The 22,040-nt window shown below is 38.7% G+C and overlaps 1 protein-coding gene across 4 annotated transcripts in view; it reads right to left on the bottom strand.

The window, feature by feature from the left end:
• The window catches only part of LOC117424057 (growth factor receptor-bound protein 2), a 32,578-nt gene that overhangs the window by 4,949 nt on the left and 5,589 nt on the right, over nucleotides 1-22,040 (bottom strand). For all 4 annotated transcript variants that reach the window (XM_058992318.1, XM_034040082.3, XM_034040081.3 and 1 more), the window contains one exon: nucleotides 3,282-3,379. In XM_058992318.1, coding sequence (XP_058848301.1) covers nucleotides 3,282-3,295 — 14 coding nt within the window. In that variant the 5' untranslated portion in view covers nucleotides 3,296-3,379. The remainder of the gene's footprint in view (nucleotides 1-3,281; nucleotides 3,380-22,040) is intronic.

Below are 22,040 nucleotides of genomic sequence, written 5' to 3' on the forward strand. Positions count from 1 at the left end.
ATTTTGTTCCGGCCATTACGAACACGCAACATCAAAACCGGAGTCCAGTTAGAGAATATATTTATACTGTTAAAAGGAAATATATTCAAATGATCCACTTTATTCAAATGTATCTGCAGAAATCAAACAAGAACTGCACTGATGAAAGCACTACAAGAATCTTCTAGTCTTTGATTGTTTTTGAAGGCATGGATGAAGGACTGAACTACACACATGTAAACCAAAGAGAGGCTAGAGGCAGAATGTCCCAAAAGCAGCCAGGGAGTCTGACACTCAGATCTGTCATGTGCTTACTTCTTTTATTTACAGATGCAATTCAGAGTCATTGTGCCTCGGTGGATACACACAAGACTTCTACTGTAAACAAAACGTGGACATAACTTCTAAAAGGAAAGTATAGGTCCTTATTTTACACAACTAGCAAGTATGGGTAAAGTAGTGGTCATGGTATCATTTTACCCTAAATGAAACTGCTGCCAAAATAAAAATTAATTGGCGATTCTCTATAAGCCACTGTGCACGTATCTCATCTCACTTCACTCGTATGACTGGGTCAGTCAGGAGTACATATAAGCTTAAACTCCACTTCCATTATCCTCCTGCAGGCTCAGCATAAATTAGAGTCAATTTAAATTCTCTTTGAAGATAAGCGCAACTCTCAATACAGCTAAAAATATTTCCCTTCCCTGAATGACAACGACCTTTAAAAAAGGTGCCTGAATCTTTATTGAGTTTTGTTATTCCAGACTCGGGGCCCTGATTAGTGGCGCTGGTTCATATCTGATCAGCTGGATATGCACGCACTCCCATCATTGCGTTCCACTGACAGTGACAAACGACGTCTGCATATCTGCTCAATTCTGAGGACAGGATCCTCAGATTAGTTCCAGCGCTGATGTAATGGGGTCAATATTTAATTCTTGCTAAAAGCTTCAGGTCACATTAATAACCAAGCCCTATACTGGCGCATTGCACTCGCTCCAATAGGCGTATCCTTAAGGGTTCCAAGGACACTTTTCTAAGTGATCTTAAATTTACACCCACACTTGCCAGAAAGGACAATTTTCTAAGTGATCTTAAATTTACACCCACACTGCCAGAAAGCTCTGCATGGGAAATAGTCTACTGGATATAACCAATCGACAACTGATACCAAAAATGACTTGCGGCAGAAACCAACACACAAACTGCTTTGGAGAATCCCCCAAAATAAACATTGCTCAACCACTCAATATGCTTTTTATTCAGCATTGTGGACAAAATAAATATCAATTGCAAATTTGCTAGTTACAGTTAAATAATAAAACAATCTACATATGCTGCTTTGTAGTTCCGGGCTGCTGTACACATTAAAATAATTACTGTTGCTGATTACTTTTGCAAGGGCACTTGTGTTAACAACGGTGGAGCCCCTCTCCTGTTAAATATTTATCACGCTGGGACACTTATCGTTGTCACAGCAGTAGCAGAGGGACTATTTTCAGTTCGCTTTGTTATGCATGATTTATGGGAGGTTGCAATCCCATGCAACAAAAAAAAAAAAAAAGAGAGTCATACAAAAAAAAAAAGACATACAAATCTGTGAAACAAAAATGCATTTGTGGGAAATGAGTTTAAAACAAAACAAAATAGCAAGCCAACACATACTTTGTTTCCTTTCCTCTTGAACCTAAATTTCAGTGGTAGCAACAGTATCAAAACACACCCCTGTAAGATGGTGGTTCTCAAAATGTTGGTCCCCAAAGAAATGCCTTTAAAGCTGATGGAACATGAAGCCACTTTTTCAGGAACAGTGGCTTAAAACCTGGTTCCAGGAGACTGGGAGACCTGGTTTGAGGCAAATTTGCTGTATCAAACCCCAAGTCTTTCCCTGGCCTGAAACCTTTTCTCCTGAAACCAAGTTCCAAGCCACAAAGTGGCTTTGTGTTCCCTCAGCTTAAGTGATGCTTCCTAACAGAGAATGTACATAAAACATCTACTTTCACGGCAGCAGCAGTTTCTTTCCTGTTTGAGATTTGACTTCAGCCTTTCTTCATTTCAGGGGCCCTTTTATATATATATATATATATATAAAAAAAAAACCTTCGCTGCAAGATATAAGAAATGAAAACTAGGTAATATAGTATTGAAGGGGATACACTTTCTGGGGTTATCTGAAATGTCTTTATTTGCTTTGTGCTTGTTCAGAAGTGGCACAACACTAATCTACAACCGAAGGACCCACAGCAAAGTCTTGCCAGACATGCCTGGTGAACTCACAGCAGTGTCATCACGTGCTGCGAGCAGGAGAGACAGCGTGCTTCTGCACAGCCTGGGGTGTGAAATGCAGGCATGGAACCAACGCCAAGGAGGGAGTCTGAGGAAGATCAGATCAGGCTACAGTGAATAAGGGGAATACCATCTGAAGAACAGCAATACAGCAGAGAGCTTGTAAAACCCCCAAACCACGTAAAAAACAAACAGAAAACAAAACACTGCTCTCTACAGTGGAATGTTTAATAATGGGACTACAGGGGCAATAGAGAAAGATTTACATCTGTAAAAATTAAACACAAAGTGCCATATTCACAAAGCATTTACCACAATGCTATGTTTACACCATTAAAAAAATAAATAAAAAAAATAAAAAAAAAATAAAAAAATCCTAAAAAGAAAACAAAGTTCATTAAAAAGCTCTAACTGTACACGCACCATCGCTGTTTCCAGCTCGTTCTGTAAAATCTGTAGTTTGCTTTTTACTCTCAGAATAACGTTGTGGTAAGCTCAGTATTGGGGTAAATGAGTTGTGAATATGAGTTGTGAGTTGTCCAAAGATTTTCCAAGGGACATTAAATTAAGTTTACGCTACTGGAGGCAATGACCGTCTGTGCTCGCTTCAAAAGACAGAAGTAACCCAAGGGAAGATAAGCATTACTCGCATCTCAACTAGTGGCGCTCTGCTTGGTATGTACCCAGTTACACAGGAAGGGAACTGCCCAGACCCCAAGGAGACAATGCGAAGCTTGCAAAAATAATGCCAGCTTGGCAAAGCCTGAAGCGTTCTCAAGTTAGGATGATCTCTGAGCAAGAGACAGACTTTAATACCACTCAGAAGCAGTACTAAAAAGAAAGCTTGTTATAAAAATTTACAAAAAAAGCATTTTGGTTTATAGAAAAAGGGAGAAATTAAGTTGAAACTCTCAATCAGAATTCTAAGATCAAAAACAAGTCAAGTAAACAAATATTCCAGCTACTGCTGTCTCCAGTAAGAAACAGCTGTTAGAGAGAGTTCAGTCACTTACGGGTGAGCTTTCATTTCGATGTAGTTCTTAGGAATGAAGCCGTCTTTCCCGTTGAGTTCTGCCTTGTACCAGTTCTGGTCGCACTCCTCATTTAAAACCTGGCAAGAGAAGACAAAGCAATGTGTTACCCAGCTGCAGTAACAGCACTGTGCACTGAACCTCACACCAAGACACCACCACTTGGACTCATTTGGGCATAATATGGTCTTCATAGGGAGCCGAGGACAAGAAGGGAGTTTAACAACACAACAATGGATGGACAGCCAATTGCATATGATTTTTCGTATGTATATATTTCAAAATACAATATCACCTCTTAAAATGTCCAGTGTTTTTCAAGCAGTGTTCTTTTAAAAATAGCAAAGATTCCCCCACACTTCCCCTCTGCACTCAAGTTAAGAAAAAGTTAACATTAAGTGAACTCTTTCAGCCCACAGTATCGTGTGTGTGTGTGTGTGTGGTCAGGAGTCTTAGGGTGTAGCAGGCTCCAGAGGCACATGTATGCAAATTATGCACAGATTTCACAAAATGTAGAAGTATGGGGAGTTTTCATAACTCAACAGCCGAAGTTCATAAGTGTATTAACAAAAATAGTGTATGCAGAAGATACTCTACAGCCCTTTGTGCTGCTCTGACTTCAAGTGGAGTTTTCTTTTGTAGGCCTATATTCAGGTTTGCAATGTTGGAACAGATTACCTCCCCTATATAAACCGTGTATATGTTGACATTCAACGCTTTAGTGTTAATGAGTAATGGTCCTCATGTGTGAACTGCCCAATTATTTTCATTTGAACCCCTGCTCACAAATCAATGAGATCACACCCTGCACCAAACCCTTTTTTCTTGTACATTTTTAAATACCCGTGTCACACAATGAAGCAAGGCAGAGATGTAAGCTTCGCTGAATACAGGCCTAATTACTAGGGGTGCACTGATAATCGGTAGCCTATCGGCATGGCACCGATATAACAGAAAAAAACACAATTGGCTATCTGCAGTTTTTGTTATTTTAGCCAGTAATGTACACCGATACTCATGCTTGAATTTCTTCCATCACAGAATTGAATGTTTGGTCAAGCGCATTTACTAATGACACAGGAACAACACTAATTTTCCCAGTACTGTGTAAGGTGCCACCAAAATACATCTCAAAATAGCAGTGTTTGGATTTTTTTTTTTTTAAATATCTGAAGACAACAATAGGATAGCGAGTTGTGTGCAGAACAGACTTGATGCTACATTAAATCCAACGATGAACTGCGAGTAGAATATTCTTCTGATGCTTAATTATATATATATATATATATATATATATATATATATATATATATATATATATATATATATATATAATAGGTTGAATCCTAAACAACACTGATAGTTTAAGTTTTTATTATTATGAGTAGTAGTAGTTTAGAGCACATGTAGTCTATACAGTTACCAGACTAACATTCAGCCCAAGTAATGCTTTGTAGTTGGTTTCAGGCTAACAAAAAACTGTAATAAATAGAGGTATTTAGTATTCGTAAGAAAATAGTATTAACCAGGCAAATTATTGTTCAAATGCAGCATCAATGCGCGGTTAGTTACAAAACTGCCCTCTGCGATGTTTCTGCTCCGTCTCTCTCTCTTTGGCAGCTTGACATCACCTCAGGCCCTCCTCCGTAGCTCACTTGATCAGATCCTTGAACGGAAACAGTTTCGCTGAAAAGCACTTTTTTAAAACCACGACAACAATCTCCCTAACTTCCAAGGCGTCGTGTGCGCTCTAAACGTTACCTTTTATAAATTGTGTTTATCTTGCTCTGTTTCTCTTACTCTGCATTGCCTGTGGGTGTATTTGGCGGCATTTAGAAGCTGGACTTGATTACTGTGACGTCTTGTTTAGTAACAAATTCAAGTTTGACTGAATTTTGTAACCGGATATTTTCATGACATCTGTTTGCTTTTGATTAAGTGAACAATTTAAGTTGGGCTGCATTTTTAAGCAGTGTATGCTTAAAATAAGAATTTAACGAATGCTGTTGTAGTTGACATTGCGTAGGCTAATTTTTTTCTAATGTACAGTACAGGTCGAAGTTATAATAAACAATGTTTGACAGCAAGTGGCTATAAAAAAAAGTGTTGCATTATATCTTTTTTTCTACAGAAGTGGTTTTACTAGTACAAATGCAAAGTTATTTGTGTGACTGTGGTAAAAAAAAAAAAAAGTATAAATTGCTGACAAGCACACAATATAATACTACGTTATTCTTTGTATTCATTTTCTGAAGTACATGCAACAAGTAAACGATACCTGTTTGTTTTTGTCATAAATACAACAAGTAAACAATCTGTTAATTGTTTAACATTTATAATTATAAATCAGTTTAAATACAGGCTTGTCTTGTTCTGGTAGTTTACCTGCACTGTTTATTATAGCCATCAGCAGATATGGGTAGATAACCATCGGCAATTGGTATCTGTCAAGAAATCTTATCGGTGCCCCCCATTAAATTACCCTCACTTTTACAATATTTAAACTAATGAAGACAGTTCACCTCGTGGTGCACGTTTTCAAGTCAAGCCAAATTAAAAAAAGCAGCACTGCAAAACATCACGCTCTGTACTATAGGTTACACAGATAGGCATTCAGCAAGGTAATAACGAGTGTCCATCTGAGACAATGCAACACAAGTGTCACAGAGTCACAGAGAAAACAGGTCCTGTTTTGTCCCATGTTTAACAGTAAAATCAAACCAAAAATTACTAAAAAAACAAACAAAAAAAAAAAAGTCGTACCACAGGTAAAACGCTTCTACAGCTAATGCCGTCACTCAAGTAACCACAAGATAAGGCTCCTCAACATTATAAATCTAGAGGGGGTCCGATCTGCTCTATCAGAGCCTCTGGTCAGACAGCATCAGAGTTACAGTAGCACTTCGACCCATGACTTGATAGAATGGGTCAGTAAAACAAACCAAGATGAATTTAGAGGTTAGCGGTCTGTGATTTGGTGAATGAGAGGACAGGCGACTGAGAATTACCTGTATTATAGGCAACGTATGTTTTAAAATACAGAAAGAAATATGTAGGAAAACGAGGTTACAGTACAAGATCTGCTTAGAAGTATGCTCTTCAGAAGATCTTTTTAGGTGTTTTCTGCTACAGTAGATGTCTGAAAGCATGCTCTGCTGTGTCAAAAACAGAAAGGGTGAGGTTTGTCATTAGAGTATTGAGTCTTATTTTTTCTCTGTTAAGCTTTAATGATTCTCTAATGGTTTGTGCGTTACAGCATGTGCGTTGGAAATTAACTGCTGTTTGCACTCAAGTGATGGTAAAGGGTGGAAAGCATAGCCTGCCATTGAAGATAATTGTATTGATTAATGAGGCACTGAGCTGTGATCATTTGTATGAACACAGCATGTTGTGCAGTGCACGGCTAAACGTTTAGCAGCAGCAAACTAAACTGAAGCATGTGAACTCTTTTAAACTCAAGTCGACTGGGTAAAGACCATTCGTATACCCCCTTGGTCGAGACTTAACACGATTTCAGTGTGATTTCTTCTTCCAATGCTGGAGATTTGCTTGAGAGTCTACAAAAGCTGTGCAGCAGACCGACTAAAATCCAGTCCTTTTGTCTATTGGCTATAGGCCACAGGCCGCGAGCCAGCTGCTGTAGCAGTGTTTACTGTAAGTCGCTGCAATACCAGTAGGAAACCGATGTCCAGGACTAAACCAAGACTGTCCCCTTTAGGACGAAGGCTCTAAGCTCATGAAGCTTGCCTGCTTTCTCTAGAACTGAGCAGGCTCACAGCTGTGCGCTGGAACATCACTTTCCATTCTCGAAACGTCTGCTCAGCCAAGTGTGCCGCAGGCCAGCTGTCACTCTCGACAGCGGAGTCTGCTCAGGCATAAGCGCTGGAATAAATATCAAATAAAAAATCAGTGCCTGCACTGTCGAAACCACTTGCCCTGGTTGTCAGGTGAAAAAGAAAGTCAACACAGTAGTTTGAGTATTGGTGAATCAGCAAGAGGCAGTATACTCACCGCCCCAGCTCAAGACACTGGCATGTTACCTGCTTAGGGGGAAAAAAAAATAATAATAATAATAACAACAACTATCTACCATGGTCGTAGAAATGAGGTAGTGTAGCCTCATGGTTATTACCCCAACCTTCGCTAAAGCATGATACAGCAGTTCATAAACAGGTGTTCCGGTCTCTGAAAAAGGGCATAGTTTAAATCACCAATTTCCTGTTAGTCTAATTAACTACCCGTGTTCTTCCTTGCTCTGTGCTTGAAAAAATATGCCATTTCCTGGAAAATAACGCAATACATATCATCATAATATCATATTTCGGACATCTGGCCTCATGAGCTAAATAAATACTAAAGGAGAAGCATGTCCAGGTTGTGTCGCTTTACTATTCTAGGAAATAACTACAGCACTAGACAGATCCTCAAATGTCAATATTTCATACAGCAAGCCACTGTGCAAGGAAAAACAAAGAAAGAAATTGAAAAAGCAGGAACCCTTCACTTTAATGTCAATGCAATTACTGGATTTGCTGATCAATCCTCACGTGGTCATTCACACCGTTTATGAGACTGTAGTCTTGTTTTGTGAGTTGATACACCCTCGTGGGTGTTTGTTCTATCTGAATGAAGTACAATAGTCAGTCAATGTCATTGCTATTTACAAGGGTAAGGTCCATGGCAAAACAGCTGCCACCAGCCTTCTGCACAACAGAAGACACATGAAACTGTCCTGAGCTAAATCCTCGTCACCGAGGCATTCCAAGGCTGAAGTAAAAATAAAAGAAAAAACAGTGTTTGCATGTAAAAGTGTAAGATGGTGTACAAGTTATACTGTGCTGTGCTAGTTACAGTACAAACAAACAAACAAATAAATAAATAAAAGTAATGTTATACTAGTGCTAGGATGAATATGGTACCCCATCATATTACCTATTAAGGGAAGGATAGAAACTCTTCTCTGTTATTTATCTCGTACAACATTCATGCATGGTTTACATTGCATCATACTGCATCACAATCAAAAGACATGTATTCTGAACAGATTACATTTCAGGCAGTGATAATATTTTTCCCCAGCTCTATTTTGTACACTTACAGAATCACGAATTACTAATACAAAGTGTTGCATACCGCACATTTAATCCAATATCATGCATTGCAGTAAATAGCCTGGTCGTTCTGATCTCACATTATTTTGCATCTGTCAATCTAATTAGTCACAAAATATCCAGTGCCAAGCACAGCAGCCAGCTGTATCCTTTTATTTTATGTTGGTATTTAAACACAAAACTACAGTACCATATAGTGAAGCTGTTTAGCGCCAGATAATGGTACACTGAATGTCAAGTACATCAACATTAGGTCATATTTCTGATAAGAAACCTATAGATAATCAATGTTTAAAAACAGCGATGGCTGCCTGATAGTATTCCTTTTAAAAAGATAGCAATTGTGACAGGGGGTTTTCAAGAAACTAAGGAAGCTTTTGCAACTCGTGAGTCCTTCACAGTGTACTATTTGATAAGAATAAGGAAGCTCCTTTAATTGAACATGCTGAAATCCTACAATTCTAGGAATGACAGGTTAATATTTCACCATGTGAGAATTAAAAACATTTAGTTCAATCTCAACATTGGTTTCGATAGATGGGAATATAAAATGTAGATGTACTTCAGGACTGGAAGCAGAGGAGCATTTTAGGCCATCTTAATAAAAGTATTATTATTAAGTTTTACATTCCCATGATATAATTAATCTTGGACTATCTAATGTTAGCTTAGGCATTTCTGTAACAGCTAGTTTTAAAACCAGACAACAAAATTTCAAAAACAGGAAGTTACTGTTAATACATAAAAAAAAAAAAAAAAACACAGCTTCTTTAACTAAAAACTCAAGCTCACTCTGAATCTCTAAAAATGGGTAATGAAAGTAAATGGGGGGGGGGGGTGGGGTGTTGCTGCAGTTGTATTTCGACATTTGCATTTCATAAAAAAGGCAAGGAACTTTGCAGCAAAACTGCAAACAGCCAAATCCAACTGTGCCTATGTGCTGACAAGCAATCACATACAAATGGTGAGACTCCATCTGGAGACATGCAGCTGTCACAAATGATGCTCATGAAGATGAACCAGAAAGAATGGATTCCTCTGCTGCTGTACATCACTGTGTGCTTGAGAGTCTCAGCTGGCAGTACTCCCTGTGCCAAATAACAAATCCATGGCATACAATTAGGCTGCCGATTGATCAATACCAAGCCACCCAGTCGGAAAAGTAGTCAATAAGGGCTTGGAAGAGTAATATTTCCTTATTGTGAAAAATCCCCCAAAAACTACTGGATTAGATACAAGAACTTCGTTTCAGGGTATGTAGCAAATAATCGTAATGCTCACGTTGACCTGCACTGAGAATGATTTCTTTCATTTTCATACAGCTCTTTATATACAGTATACTGTAGATATTATGCTACAGTATGTCACCACTAACTGCTAAAAAGACAAAAACACAAAGTTAAACGTGACCCCCATGTGGTTTATCAAAGCTACCTGATTCAGGCTATCGCAGGACAGGAGAGTTGGGGAGCAGGCTTGATAAGTCACTAGAGTGAATGTGACAGGTCAGCCACAAGCTGCAATACTGAGTGACAGCATCTGCAGCACAAAGACCAACACGCACACACACACACAAACACACACAAACGGCAGATAAAGGCCACAGACCGAGTCCTAAAGGAGAGAACTGTAATTACTGTAAATGCATGTAAATTATTCAATAACAGCCCCAAATTGAATAGATTACAGGAAAAGACTAGCCTACAGCTTACATAACCTCCAAGTTTGTTTGATACATGTTACGAGGGTGCTGTAGCTTGACACCGATTTACGATTTTTGAAAATGATTACTGCAGTAAGATGTAAAGGACAGTTATGAAGTCCCTACAGTGTCCCTGCTATCATGTTATCGCTGTTTACAGTATTCCTGCTGATGTGCTAGGGGTCCCATTTAGTATTCAGTAGGTTCTGAAACGGCTGCAATTAAAATGATCATGCCTTCACCCACAGCTTTGACATAAAGACATTTTAATAGCACCTCTTCTGCTGTAACAGCACATGAACATATAAAATACTATCGTGAAACAAATATACTGCACTTAGAGGTGGAAGCCAAGAAATCAATAACCACTAATCTGACAAATTTCCAGTGTAAACAAAGGTAAATTAAGAAAAAAAAAAAAACTACATTAACACTACGGCCTATTCACATGGAAATAATTCTCTTTTTTTTTTTTTTTTTTTTTTTTAATTGCTGTTGGGATTACAATTTATGAATTACATAGCCCAGCTTCTAGTGAATGCAGCAGTCCTTGCCAGTGCCGCAGTGAATTTCACTTTTTGCCGTCATATTTTAAATCAAAACTGTACATGACTTTGCATAGCCACTTAGACAGATTTGCATTATCTTCAGTGAATACAACTATATCGTCATTTTTCCAAACAGTACCATAGCCTACCCTTTCCTGCAATGAACTTTCCACAGCGACACATTCTCCAGTTGATCATTTTATTTTGCATCTCCATACATAAATATGTAAAACATCGGAATATGTAAAATATTGCATCGCAATATTTCACCCACAAGGATTCGCTTACATACATTACCAAGCCCTACCTCTTCACGGCAGTGAAAAACGTTACACGGAACGGGAAATTCATTTTTCACAGAGAAAACTGTCTATTTTGTGTGCTTTTACCCTGCACTTAAATCCAATGAAGTTGTGTACCGGTCCAGGTTCCTGATGTGATTATAAGCTTGTTTCAATTTCAAAAAGAAAACTGGACAGGATTTATTGATTGACATGTAACAGCAGCCAATAACCACTTTGGGCTCTCCTCACTGATTGGTAGATATGGGCATCCGAGGCGGGTTTAGTAACAGCAGCACGCGACAACGTAGTAATGTTAAATATGATTAGTTTCGCTCAAGGCAGACGGCTACAGTTGGGTCCGATTTAAAATATGTATAAAACACATTAACAAAGCAGGTTACTCTTGATCTCTTCATCATCATCCTGTATTTGTTCAGTGACTTTTAGAAGCAACAACACAGATTTCGTTCTTCACAGTAAGTATATATACATAAGACAAGTTTTTCATTTCATGGAATACTTGATTTCATTAAAATATTATCGATTTATTATCGTGGGGTCCCAATCGATAGATAATTCGATTATTATTGTTATCAGTACAAGCCTAATAACCACAGAGCAAGAGAAGAAAAAAAGAAATCAATCTGCTTAAGCTTTCGTCAGCCCTGACTTAATGAGATCAGGGTAAAAATCAGCAGGATGTTCTATTTCTGCGAATACTGAAAGTCTTCTGTGATGCTGCAGACTAATTCCTTTTGGGTTTCTTGAATTCAAAAGAACTCACCCATTCCCTTAAGAACAACATTAATAATTCAAGATCTAATAATGCATTACACTCAAGGAACTCAAGTCAAATGCAGAGCAGAGAATATTACCAGGTATAACATCAATGCATTTATATTAGATTTATATTCTGAAGTACAGTACATGGCTTATTTAAACGGTTTCATTATTTTTAACTGGACCCCCCAGCCCCATTCTGTACTGATGATTTTTGCACCAATCATTCGAACCAATGCCCCAATTAAGTCAGATGAGAGCGACAGAAAAGCAAGTGACTGTTTCCTGCATGCTCCTGCCCTCCAGCTACAGTAATGCCTGAAACAGCCTTTTAAAACTGTGTTTGGTGAATGTTTTTCTGGTCTTGCCAGGGATTTTATGATGTTGAACATTTGCTTGAATTGCATACCCATCTGTTAGCACACACAAAAGGTATTATATTATATGCAGGAGAAAAAAAAAACAAAACAAAAAACCACCACACGTCTATTTGGTGGTGGTTTAAATGTGGATTAATATGCAAGCGGTGCTAGGATTTGACCAGCAAACTCGTTTCACTTGTGATCCGATTCGATTCCAGGCCTCCAGATGGGAAAGGCATTGCACCAGGAAGCAAAGAAAGTGAAGACTGGAAAAGACCACTAGCGCAAGCCTTATTCCTGGCTTTAGTGGACCTCTTTAATGAGCCCACAACTGGCCTGCCTGGCATTACTGTGCACCATTAGTGTGCGTTTCTCCTCCCCCAGCGGATTCTGGAATTTAAATCCAGCGCCAGTCTAGACTGCATGCCAGGATGTAATGGAGTTCATGATGAGATCAGAGCAGACCGGATTGAGCTCACCATTAAATTGAGTTATAGCAGCCTGCAGTGCAGCGCAGCCAGCAGACACAGTACAGTCACTGCGGATAACTGCATTCGAAACAGCAGTCGCATTAATCAAAATACCGTACAGCATTAAGCATGTGCCGCCGCTATTGCGGTACAGCACCAAAATATAAACCATGCAGTCACAGTGCCATTTAGTATTTCAATGGGAAATTCAACAATACAGCACTCCCCTCATAAAGACAGTGAAAAAAACTTTACATTCACCCAGTTTGAGATTGTTCTTTAAAGTAAATTATCCCACAGGTATACTTTTTCCAATTCAAGTGGTCCAAAGACTCCCAGTACCAATTCCCTGTAGCTTGATCTGGCTGATGGACAGTAAAGAAAAAGATTTCACTGTACCAGCACCAACAGGGCTCTGCATTACTGCTGACTGCTATCATGCTGACAGCACAATGTGGTATTTCAAAGAGGAAGGAGGAATTGGAGTTTAAAAAAAAAAAAAAAAAGTACTGCAACCATGTTAGAACCAAATATATATATATATAAAAACAAGCTAGAATCATGTATTCTTACAGTTTTGTCTCTGTGGCTTTTTAGGCTGCAAGCACAACAATGCGACACCTACACTAAAAACAGCTCCACAACCGAGGTCTCTAATTAGACAGTGTCATGTTCTCATAGTGAACTGTATTGAGAGTGAATTATACAGGCCTGATTTAGGTATTACAAACCACTGTTGCTCTTTGCTGTACGAGTGAAACATTATTAAAAATGGCATGTTAAACCCTGTACGTTCATTTAATTTCTATTTTCGCTTTCAATGCTGTTACTGCGTTTCACAGACACTGAAATTACTGCTAATTGCTACATAGACCGACAAGGTGAATAAAGTATAGGGGAAAGAAAAGAGCTAAAGAAATGACTAGAAATTCAATTATGTTCCACCTTTGTTATGTTCCTGCACAACCCATAATTGTAGAACTCTGTAGGCAAAAACTGTCTCAACCCAATAACTGAATGCTAACCAATTGCATTCACTTCACTTGAGCACTAACACAATTTGTGCTACATTTAACAGAACAGCAATCGCAGTTGATTGCATTTTACCCTCTCTCTGTGTACTTTTTATATCACATTGCTTGTCCCTCAGTGGGTAGAGCTGTCGTCACTCATTGATTCTTTTTATGTGTGCGTGTGTACGTGACACATATTGAACCACCGCATATCCTCTATTAATTTCTTCTTAAAATCACACACACAAAGTGTATTGAGGCGACAGGAAATCTTTAGTACGGATGATACACCTAACAGGATGTGTGCATGAATCTCCTTGTTGGTGCACTGCAGAGCCATGCACGAGGTGGTAGACAGATCGCCTATACATGGAAGCTCAGGAGCACAATTGAAAGATCTGCTCAAAAACACAACAGAAAAGGCTTGACTATCTGAAAGCTTGTGTCACTAACACTAGCCATGCATCCAGTGCTGGGTTTCAAAACTACCCTCAAATCAGTATATTATTGAAATGATCAGGAGCCAGGAGTTTGTTTTAAATATATTTTCCCCTCCTTTATAGCTGTATGAACAACTCCTAAGTGTGACTTATTCATGCTGTGGGGGCACCTGAAGCGCATGACTGGGTGCAGAGTTAGTGCCAGTTGCAAGCCCTGCCATAGAGCATGTGCCTATTGTGTAGTAACTGCTTGTGCAAATCAACTCACTGCAATGCATTGGGTGCAAGAAGTGCATTGTGCAGAAATTTCTAAATCAGTGTAATTGTGTCTTTGGCTTTAAGGCTTTTATGAAAATTAAGAGAGAGAGACAGACAGGGAGGCAACCAAATACATGACCCAAAACAAAAGGCTGTCAATCAGGAATTACAATCTGACATACATTCCAATTCAGAACAGCCCCTCTATTTTTTGACTTTAGCAAAGCACTCCCTGCAGCATGAACAGAAGCAACATGATGCACTGTGATGTGTGATCAGAGTAGGTGTATTTAAACACCCTTATCCCAAGAATGTGCATCATAGACACATTAATAACCATCTGATAAAATAACAATTAAATGAATGTTGGGCACACAAAGTACAGCATCATGATTTCAAAGCTGCTGGAACAGTTTGTACACGTGTACAAAAAAATAAAAAAAATAAACACACAACCAGGAGTTATTAACTAACCTGTTATTTTATCGTGGCTAGGATCTGCATTTGAATTTCTTACTGCTCAAAAATATTTTATGGGGGGGGGGGGGGGGGGGGTTGTGAATAAGCCTATATATATATAAAAAAAAAAAAAACATCTAAAATAAATAAGTAATAACTCTTTCTATGATTCAGAAATTTAGACTGGTCTTTAAAATGATTTATTTCCAATTAAGTGGCCTCCTCTTCACCCCACATACATGACTATTTCCACTGGCGCTCCCCTGATTTTTAAATTACTCCAATTACAGTTCTCTTGCTCCACGGTGACTAAAAAACGACTGCACTTTCTGACTCTGCACAAGTGAGCCAGACAGGTGATCACAAGCTTCCCGAGAGGCTTGACGAGTGTTATTAAATCCTACATTAAGCCATGTTTCATGTATTTAAGTAGAAGGTGGTGTTGGTATTTAAATGTTTGCAGTTAATCAAAGCCACAGTGGGTAGCCACGTCTTCTACTTCAAATTCAAAATCCTAAATTATGGAATCTTTTAAATATTATACATACTAAAAAGTCAATACATATACATTTATATATATAAAAAATAATAAGAAAAAAGTGGGATTGCAGCATTAGCATACACTATGGACTTCATGAGCTTTTAGTACTGTAGATGACAGCTCAGATAAATATTTATTAAACAGAAGGGCTGAAGTCCAAAACAATTGTTTTCTGTTACTATGTGAGGCTACTCCAGAATGAATCAATTAATTAACGGGGACCCAAGGAAAAGCAGGTATGGAGGTGCTCTAGACACAGAAACGGTGTTTCTTACTTGTAGATAGGACACTTGCAGCAAGTTGGGGTAGAATTATCCAAGTAAATATTCCTCTAACAGAGAACAGTGGTAGCAGAATTACAAAAAGGAGATGGGGGGGTGGGGGGGGGGGGGTGATTCTGTTTAATTTTTGTTATACTTGCATGAGATATTTCTTCTGGGTTATTAGCATTTGTATGATTCATCTGCCAGGTATGCGAGGAGCCATGATGAGAAGGTCTTGTGATTCTTGAACTGTGGCGGGTTTTGGCGAGCCGCCTGAGGCAGCCATCTAAAGGTCTAAAGCAGGTCTTGGCCCATTGTTTCAGGTTGTGTTTACAACTGCTGTCACATTCCCAATTTGTACAGTTTCTCTTCCTGTTTTATCTTGTTGCTATTCTGGTTATGTTACTTTTTGTAAATGTCACAAGTCAAAATACTGTACCTGAGACAGCCCCTCTCGTCATACCCAATTTTTTCAAAGGATGGCACGACTCATTTCCAGAGAAGCCTGCTGACACCCTATCTACACTTTCACATACGATCTTGCTCATTTTTTATTTATTTTTATGAAGATGCAAAAATGCAATGTGCAGCAATATTGAACAAACAACTAGGTCTGCAACCAAAGATGTCAAAATGTCCCTTTTGCTTCCCCGAGTGTTCTGCACCAATTCTGATTGTGTTGCAAAGATCTAAGTGCAGAGCAAACAGGAAGGTAAGAGGTAAAGCTCAGTAAGGCATGCAACAGCCCTGTCAAAAACAAGTCAAAATGAATAGCGATCAATGAAATGTTTTAGGGAGGGGGTCAACATTACCACTGAACTAAACTTTGCTGCTTGATGGAAGAAATCATTATACAGCCCTGGGTGCAATACAGCAAGAGTCCCTTCTACAATAGTGTGTTGTAACAAAAGCAGTACGATGTAAAAGCTCAACTGAGAGGAAACACACTTGGGTAAAAACCACAGAGACGATTCTAAAGCAAAGATGTTTACACACAGTTGAAAAGATGCTTTAAAAATCAGTAAGAGATGTTGTTGGAGAAACCCGTGATTCAGTTTGACTCCACTGGAATGCTAGCTAATGTGGTGCAAAACTAGTTGCCAATAGGAGTCAGAGAAACCAGACGTTAATCACGAATTTAATTCAAAAGGTGCAGCTAGAAGATGTCCTTCGACTACTTCAATGTGGTGGTCTAGGGATAAAATCCCTTCTCTCAATTTAAAATCTCAAAACCTGGGACAAAGGGAAAGTTTAATAACCTTTACCCATCAATGTCAATGCCTTTTAGTGCCCCCCCTTCCTTTTCCTGGTCATGTTGGGTGGACTTCTCTGATCACACACTGTACAGCGACCAAATTACTCAGAAGTGTGACATCTCCCTTGAGCTTGTGGTCAAGCTCACCGAACACATGATTGTGGTTTCTCACTAGTAAGAGACGCTCCTTGGACTTGTCTTGCTTTAGCTTCTCACAGTATCAGACAGCATGCAATCAGCCCCTGCATTGTTTGAAAAAACTGTAGCCTATATAGATAGTAGTTTTCAAATATTAATATCTTCCCAGTCCGATATTTCTAACATGTTACTGTACATCTTAACGTGGTCGTTTATTTTCGCAATTGAAAGGTAAAAGGGTTCTTTGATGGCTACATGAAACACAAATTGTTGGGTTGGTCTTTGAATAGCACCTACACAACGATAACTTACCGTAAATACAAAATGTTTTGTGAACGGAATCCTTAGGGTACCACAGTAAAACAGAAATGAGTACGTTAACACGCAGGCATGACGAAGCAGATGGAACACACAGCACATTTAGATTTTGTTTAAAAAGGTGTGTTTGCGACTGCTTATTTAGGGCAGGACAATACGCGATGCGTGACTGTCTAGCTATTTCTTGGTGTGTCTCTTGCTAAACATGTTACCTCAACTACAGCTGGTATTCTGAAGTTCCATGAGTTTGAGGTTTAGGCAGACATTGAGGCAACAGTAATGGCAAGGGCTTTGGCATGTTTAAGATACAAATTAAAAAAAATGGAAAGTGGACATTTTTTAAAAAGCATTTGTGTATTTCTGTATTAAATTTTCACTTTAGCATTGATTAATCGAACTTTTAATATAAATTGCTGTTCTGAGCATCACTACTGTAGCCAGGTTGCCCTATCATGATCATTTATGGTTTTCCAGTGACACAAGATAGTAGGGATGTGCTTTTGGTAATTTTTTATGAATGTTTAAACGTTTAACCAATATCTACATACACACACACACACACTCTTTATATTACATTCTGATAGTGACAGCCCTGGTTAGTATTTAAGCAAATAAACCGTAAATAAGCAAATAGCGTTTTAACATCGCAAAAAAAAAAAAAACACCTACACAAAATATATATTAAAATGTTTATATTTATGGTTGTAATTAAACTGGCTTTTGGAGATAACTATATACACACATATTATTGAACACATTCTTGGATAGTATAATCCAAACAAACATCACCCACTGTACAGCACTGCAAAATAGCTACAGGAAAGCGAAAGAGAGTACATAGCACAACATTTTGGAATTTTAAAAGAGCACTGCAACAGATATTAAAAAGTCTGCCTCAGAGATTTACAAGTTTGCGGTCTTTGATAGTAGCGGTGTGATTTTTGAGATTTATTGTTACTCGAGACAAGTACTTGAGAATTGCAATTTCCGAGTACTCGAATCAAACGCCACTCTCCTCTACATACTGTACTCGTGTACATAAACTTCCCAAACATTGCCACAAGCCGCCTATTTTAAAATGCCAAACTAACACACAATCAAGTAATATATTAAGTAATTAATATAATGTTTGCCTTCTTGTGCAGTTAATTGTATATGGTCAAGTATTACTAAATAACGCAAAGTATTCAAATTCACATATCCACACAACTTGACAGTTTATACGTTTAAAATTCCCATCCTACAAGATAGTACTTGGGAATTAAAACAGTGATCTGCCACTGCAATTGGCTCTTGCAGGGCTGTAAAGTAATACTGCTATATGGACTGTAAACCATTACAATTCAGGATTGAACACTCATATTGTTTTTAACTGTGTGAACTGTAGTTATACATATTTTAAAATGTGTAGACTTCAAAATATAAATGCATTTATAATGGCTCTCTCAGTCCACAATCAAATGGCCAAATTTGAGCAGAGGGAGAGATTCTCCCATTTCTGATAACCACTGTGGCACAAAATGAAAGTCTTCAAATGAGGCTAGCAAGACCCAAGCCTGTTCTACAGTATCATGGCTTGAGCTTCTCCACTGCTGCATGGTACCCAAAGGGTGTAGCTACTGGGCTATGACATCACAGCACATTGTATCCTGGTCATGTTTCAGTTCTACTCACTCGAATGCCTATTCAAACACTCCAGTTACTGTGGGTGCATGGGCGTGTTTGACATGATGCTGTGGCTGCTTTTACAAAATGAACACGTTTTCCTTGAGTATGTCCGGACCCCTCCCTCATACTGCACCAGACCTGATCATTTTAAACGAAGGAAGGATCCTAGAAGCGAGCCAGCAAATTGAAAAAAAATAATTGTCAGACATAATTATTAAATCACATAAAGCTTCCATTGTTTTAGTGTCGGACAGGGGAATGTTCTTTTATTCTGGGATGTATCTTTATTTATTTATTTATTTGTTTGTTTTGACAAAGATGCCGCTCTGTTTAGTAATGGGGTCCTGCTTGAGTCCAGTTTAACAGCAGGGTGTGACTCAGGCTAAAAGCTAAAAGGCACATGCCCTTGAGGTCAGTAACTGGCTCTCCTCTCAATATTTATGGACACCCACCCACATCCAAAAGCCTTTTGTTAAAGATGTAGCTGGCTCCAGCAAGAATCTGTCATCCTCGTCCTTTGGGGTTTAACAATTGAGAGGGACTGAAATAATAAGATCAGAGAGCGGCATGGTTATGCAAAACTGAATGCCTTTGGGATTGAGTGGGTGACCTGAAAACACTATTTCAGAGCACATGTTTCTAACCAAATGAAGGGAGCCTGGAATCTGGAGGCTGTTTTAACCAGGTTCATAAGAGAGTCATGATTTCTGTGTGGCACCCATGCTTTCTGTCTCACAGGTGCATGTGACTAGGTGTTGCGCTTGCAGAGGGAAAAAATAAAAAAAAAACTAGTTCTGCAGTTGCCAATGCTATACCTGCTCCACCGATATATAAACACTATTTTGAGAAATACGTAAAGTCTCTGTCTACAGACCTTTCCAATTATGAGAAAGAAATCTATAAATATTTGAGTATAAAGAGCAAACACTATTAAAACTAAACAGCACCAACATTATGATTGCAGTCAATTTGTGGATTACACTACACTGGAAACCCCCTCTGCAAAAAACACCCATTGCACTGCTGCTGCACCAGAATACTATATTGCTGCACCTAGAATCTCAATGAGTTACACACCACAGGGGGAAAAAGCGTTACAACTAAAAACAAGCCGTGTGGTTTTTCATCTTAAGGTTTATCCTAGGGTGCTGCAATTAACCTTGTCTGTCAGGAGGATGTAAAGCTTGTGTAATAACATGATTGCAAGAGAACTCAGATCCTCATTTCAGAGTCTGTTTCTAAGAAACTGCAACCTGCGAGGATGGGTGGGAGGGAGACAGAATCCCACAACTGCTGTATGAAAGGAAAACATGAGTTCCGCAACGAAATTAAAATCAAAAAGAGAACACTGAGAATACAATAAGCAGGTCTGTCATGAGTAAATTACTGACTCCACTTTCCTTTTGCTGGCAGATAGTACTGTAGAACAAGACCAGCTTTATACAGGCTTGCTTGAATAGCACAGGCTAGATGCTATGCATCTGTAACCAGCTGCTATATGGGGATGGGGTTGGCTATATTTTTATATATAAATTTTTTTTTTCATAAAAAAGACAAGCTTAAAAGGCTCAAAATCAAACCAAATTCACCAGCATTATACAGGACCAAGAGCCAAAAAACATGCAATACTTACTTAGTCAATAAAGATGGAGCACAGAATATGGCAATACTGAAATCTAGAAAAACATCATGGATGTACAACTACTGCCCTTAGCCATGCAGTGCACGTTCAGTTATAGGCAGCCTTCAGTATCCAACAGCTGCTAACATCTAACCTTACTCCACTGCACCTATGCAGGACTTACTTCAAGCAAACAAAAACACTTCTCTTTTCATCGTTCTAGTTCAGCTTGCGCCCATACAACCGGCTGCATGCATCACCTTTAACAATATCAGGGGTAAAAACAATGCCCACAACTATCTCACCTCCAATCATCGCAAGCAAAACAGCCTCCCAGACAACACTGTGGAATAATACGTCTTTAGATATTTCGAATATCAGCACACAAGGCACTGACTGTAGCAGCTCTACACAGAACGCTCCCAACAGCTTTAACAGCTCTGAAGTCATGCTAGGCTCAAGAGCCGACATCTGTGTGCCCAGATTCTGCATTTGATAAGTCAGGTTATGAATCAATTGGTATGTAATATGCAGAAAGCAGGGATAGAAATAAGACTCCCATTGCATCAGTTTGATCCATTCCTGGTTTTAGTATGAGGTTAATCAGCCACACCTGAGCTTGTTTCCTATACACTGGGGCTAATCAAGCTCCTAATAGCCCCTAATGGAATGGGTAAAATTGCTATGCAATAGGAGTCTTATTTCCATCCCTGAGAAAGTCATTATACCTCTTGGTACACACAACAGGGCCAAGAATATTGATTTTTTTTTTTTTTTTTTTAAATCAATGATAAAATGATCAAGTCTGTGAAAAACAATATTTCCATTTGTATTGGTGACACATACTATAAAACACAGACCCTCTCAATAAAACAGTGTCAGTAACCATCCAATCAGTTTCAGATTATAAAAGAGCCCAAGATAATGTGGAAAACCTAGTCTTGTATTGTATTCTAAAACAGCTGTTAAAACCCATCACATACTGTTTGTAGCTCTTTTCTACTGTGGCTCATGGACACTTTGATACAGGTCAAGAGTTTGTGCTGGTCCGACGTCCCTTGCTCCAGGTGACTGCATTTATTTCACCACCTTTTATAAGTAAGAGGTTGGCCCAATACATGATTCTTTTACTGACTGAAAACACTTCACAACATGGCACTGGCATATCTTTCCCAGCTTGTACAAAGATACATACAACACAATTGCACACTGTGTCCTGCTGAAGTAACCCCCTTTTCTTTGTGTCCGTCTCGCACCCCTTAAAATGACTTTGCCCCAGTGCAATGTAACTCGTGCAAAAGGAATAGCAGGAGTATGTTATGATTGTACCAGTTTATTTAAAATCAAGATAAAATACATTTTATATTGCTCTTTTAACTGAAGTGCCCAGACACATGACGAACATGCCTTACCAAAAGATCGCAACTTGGTCTAAAGTTCAATCACCAGGGGCTGGTTGCACAAAAAAAGTCTTAAGTCTAAGACTTACCGTATTCTTTCGAATTTAAGA

This window comes from Acipenser ruthenus, chromosome 19, assembly GCF_902713425.1.
Source record: "Acipenser ruthenus chromosome 19, fAciRut3.2 maternal haplotype, whole genome shotgun sequence".
NCBI classification, from domain to species: domain Eukaryota; kingdom Metazoa; phylum Chordata; class Actinopteri; order Acipenseriformes; family Acipenseridae; genus Acipenser; species Acipenser ruthenus.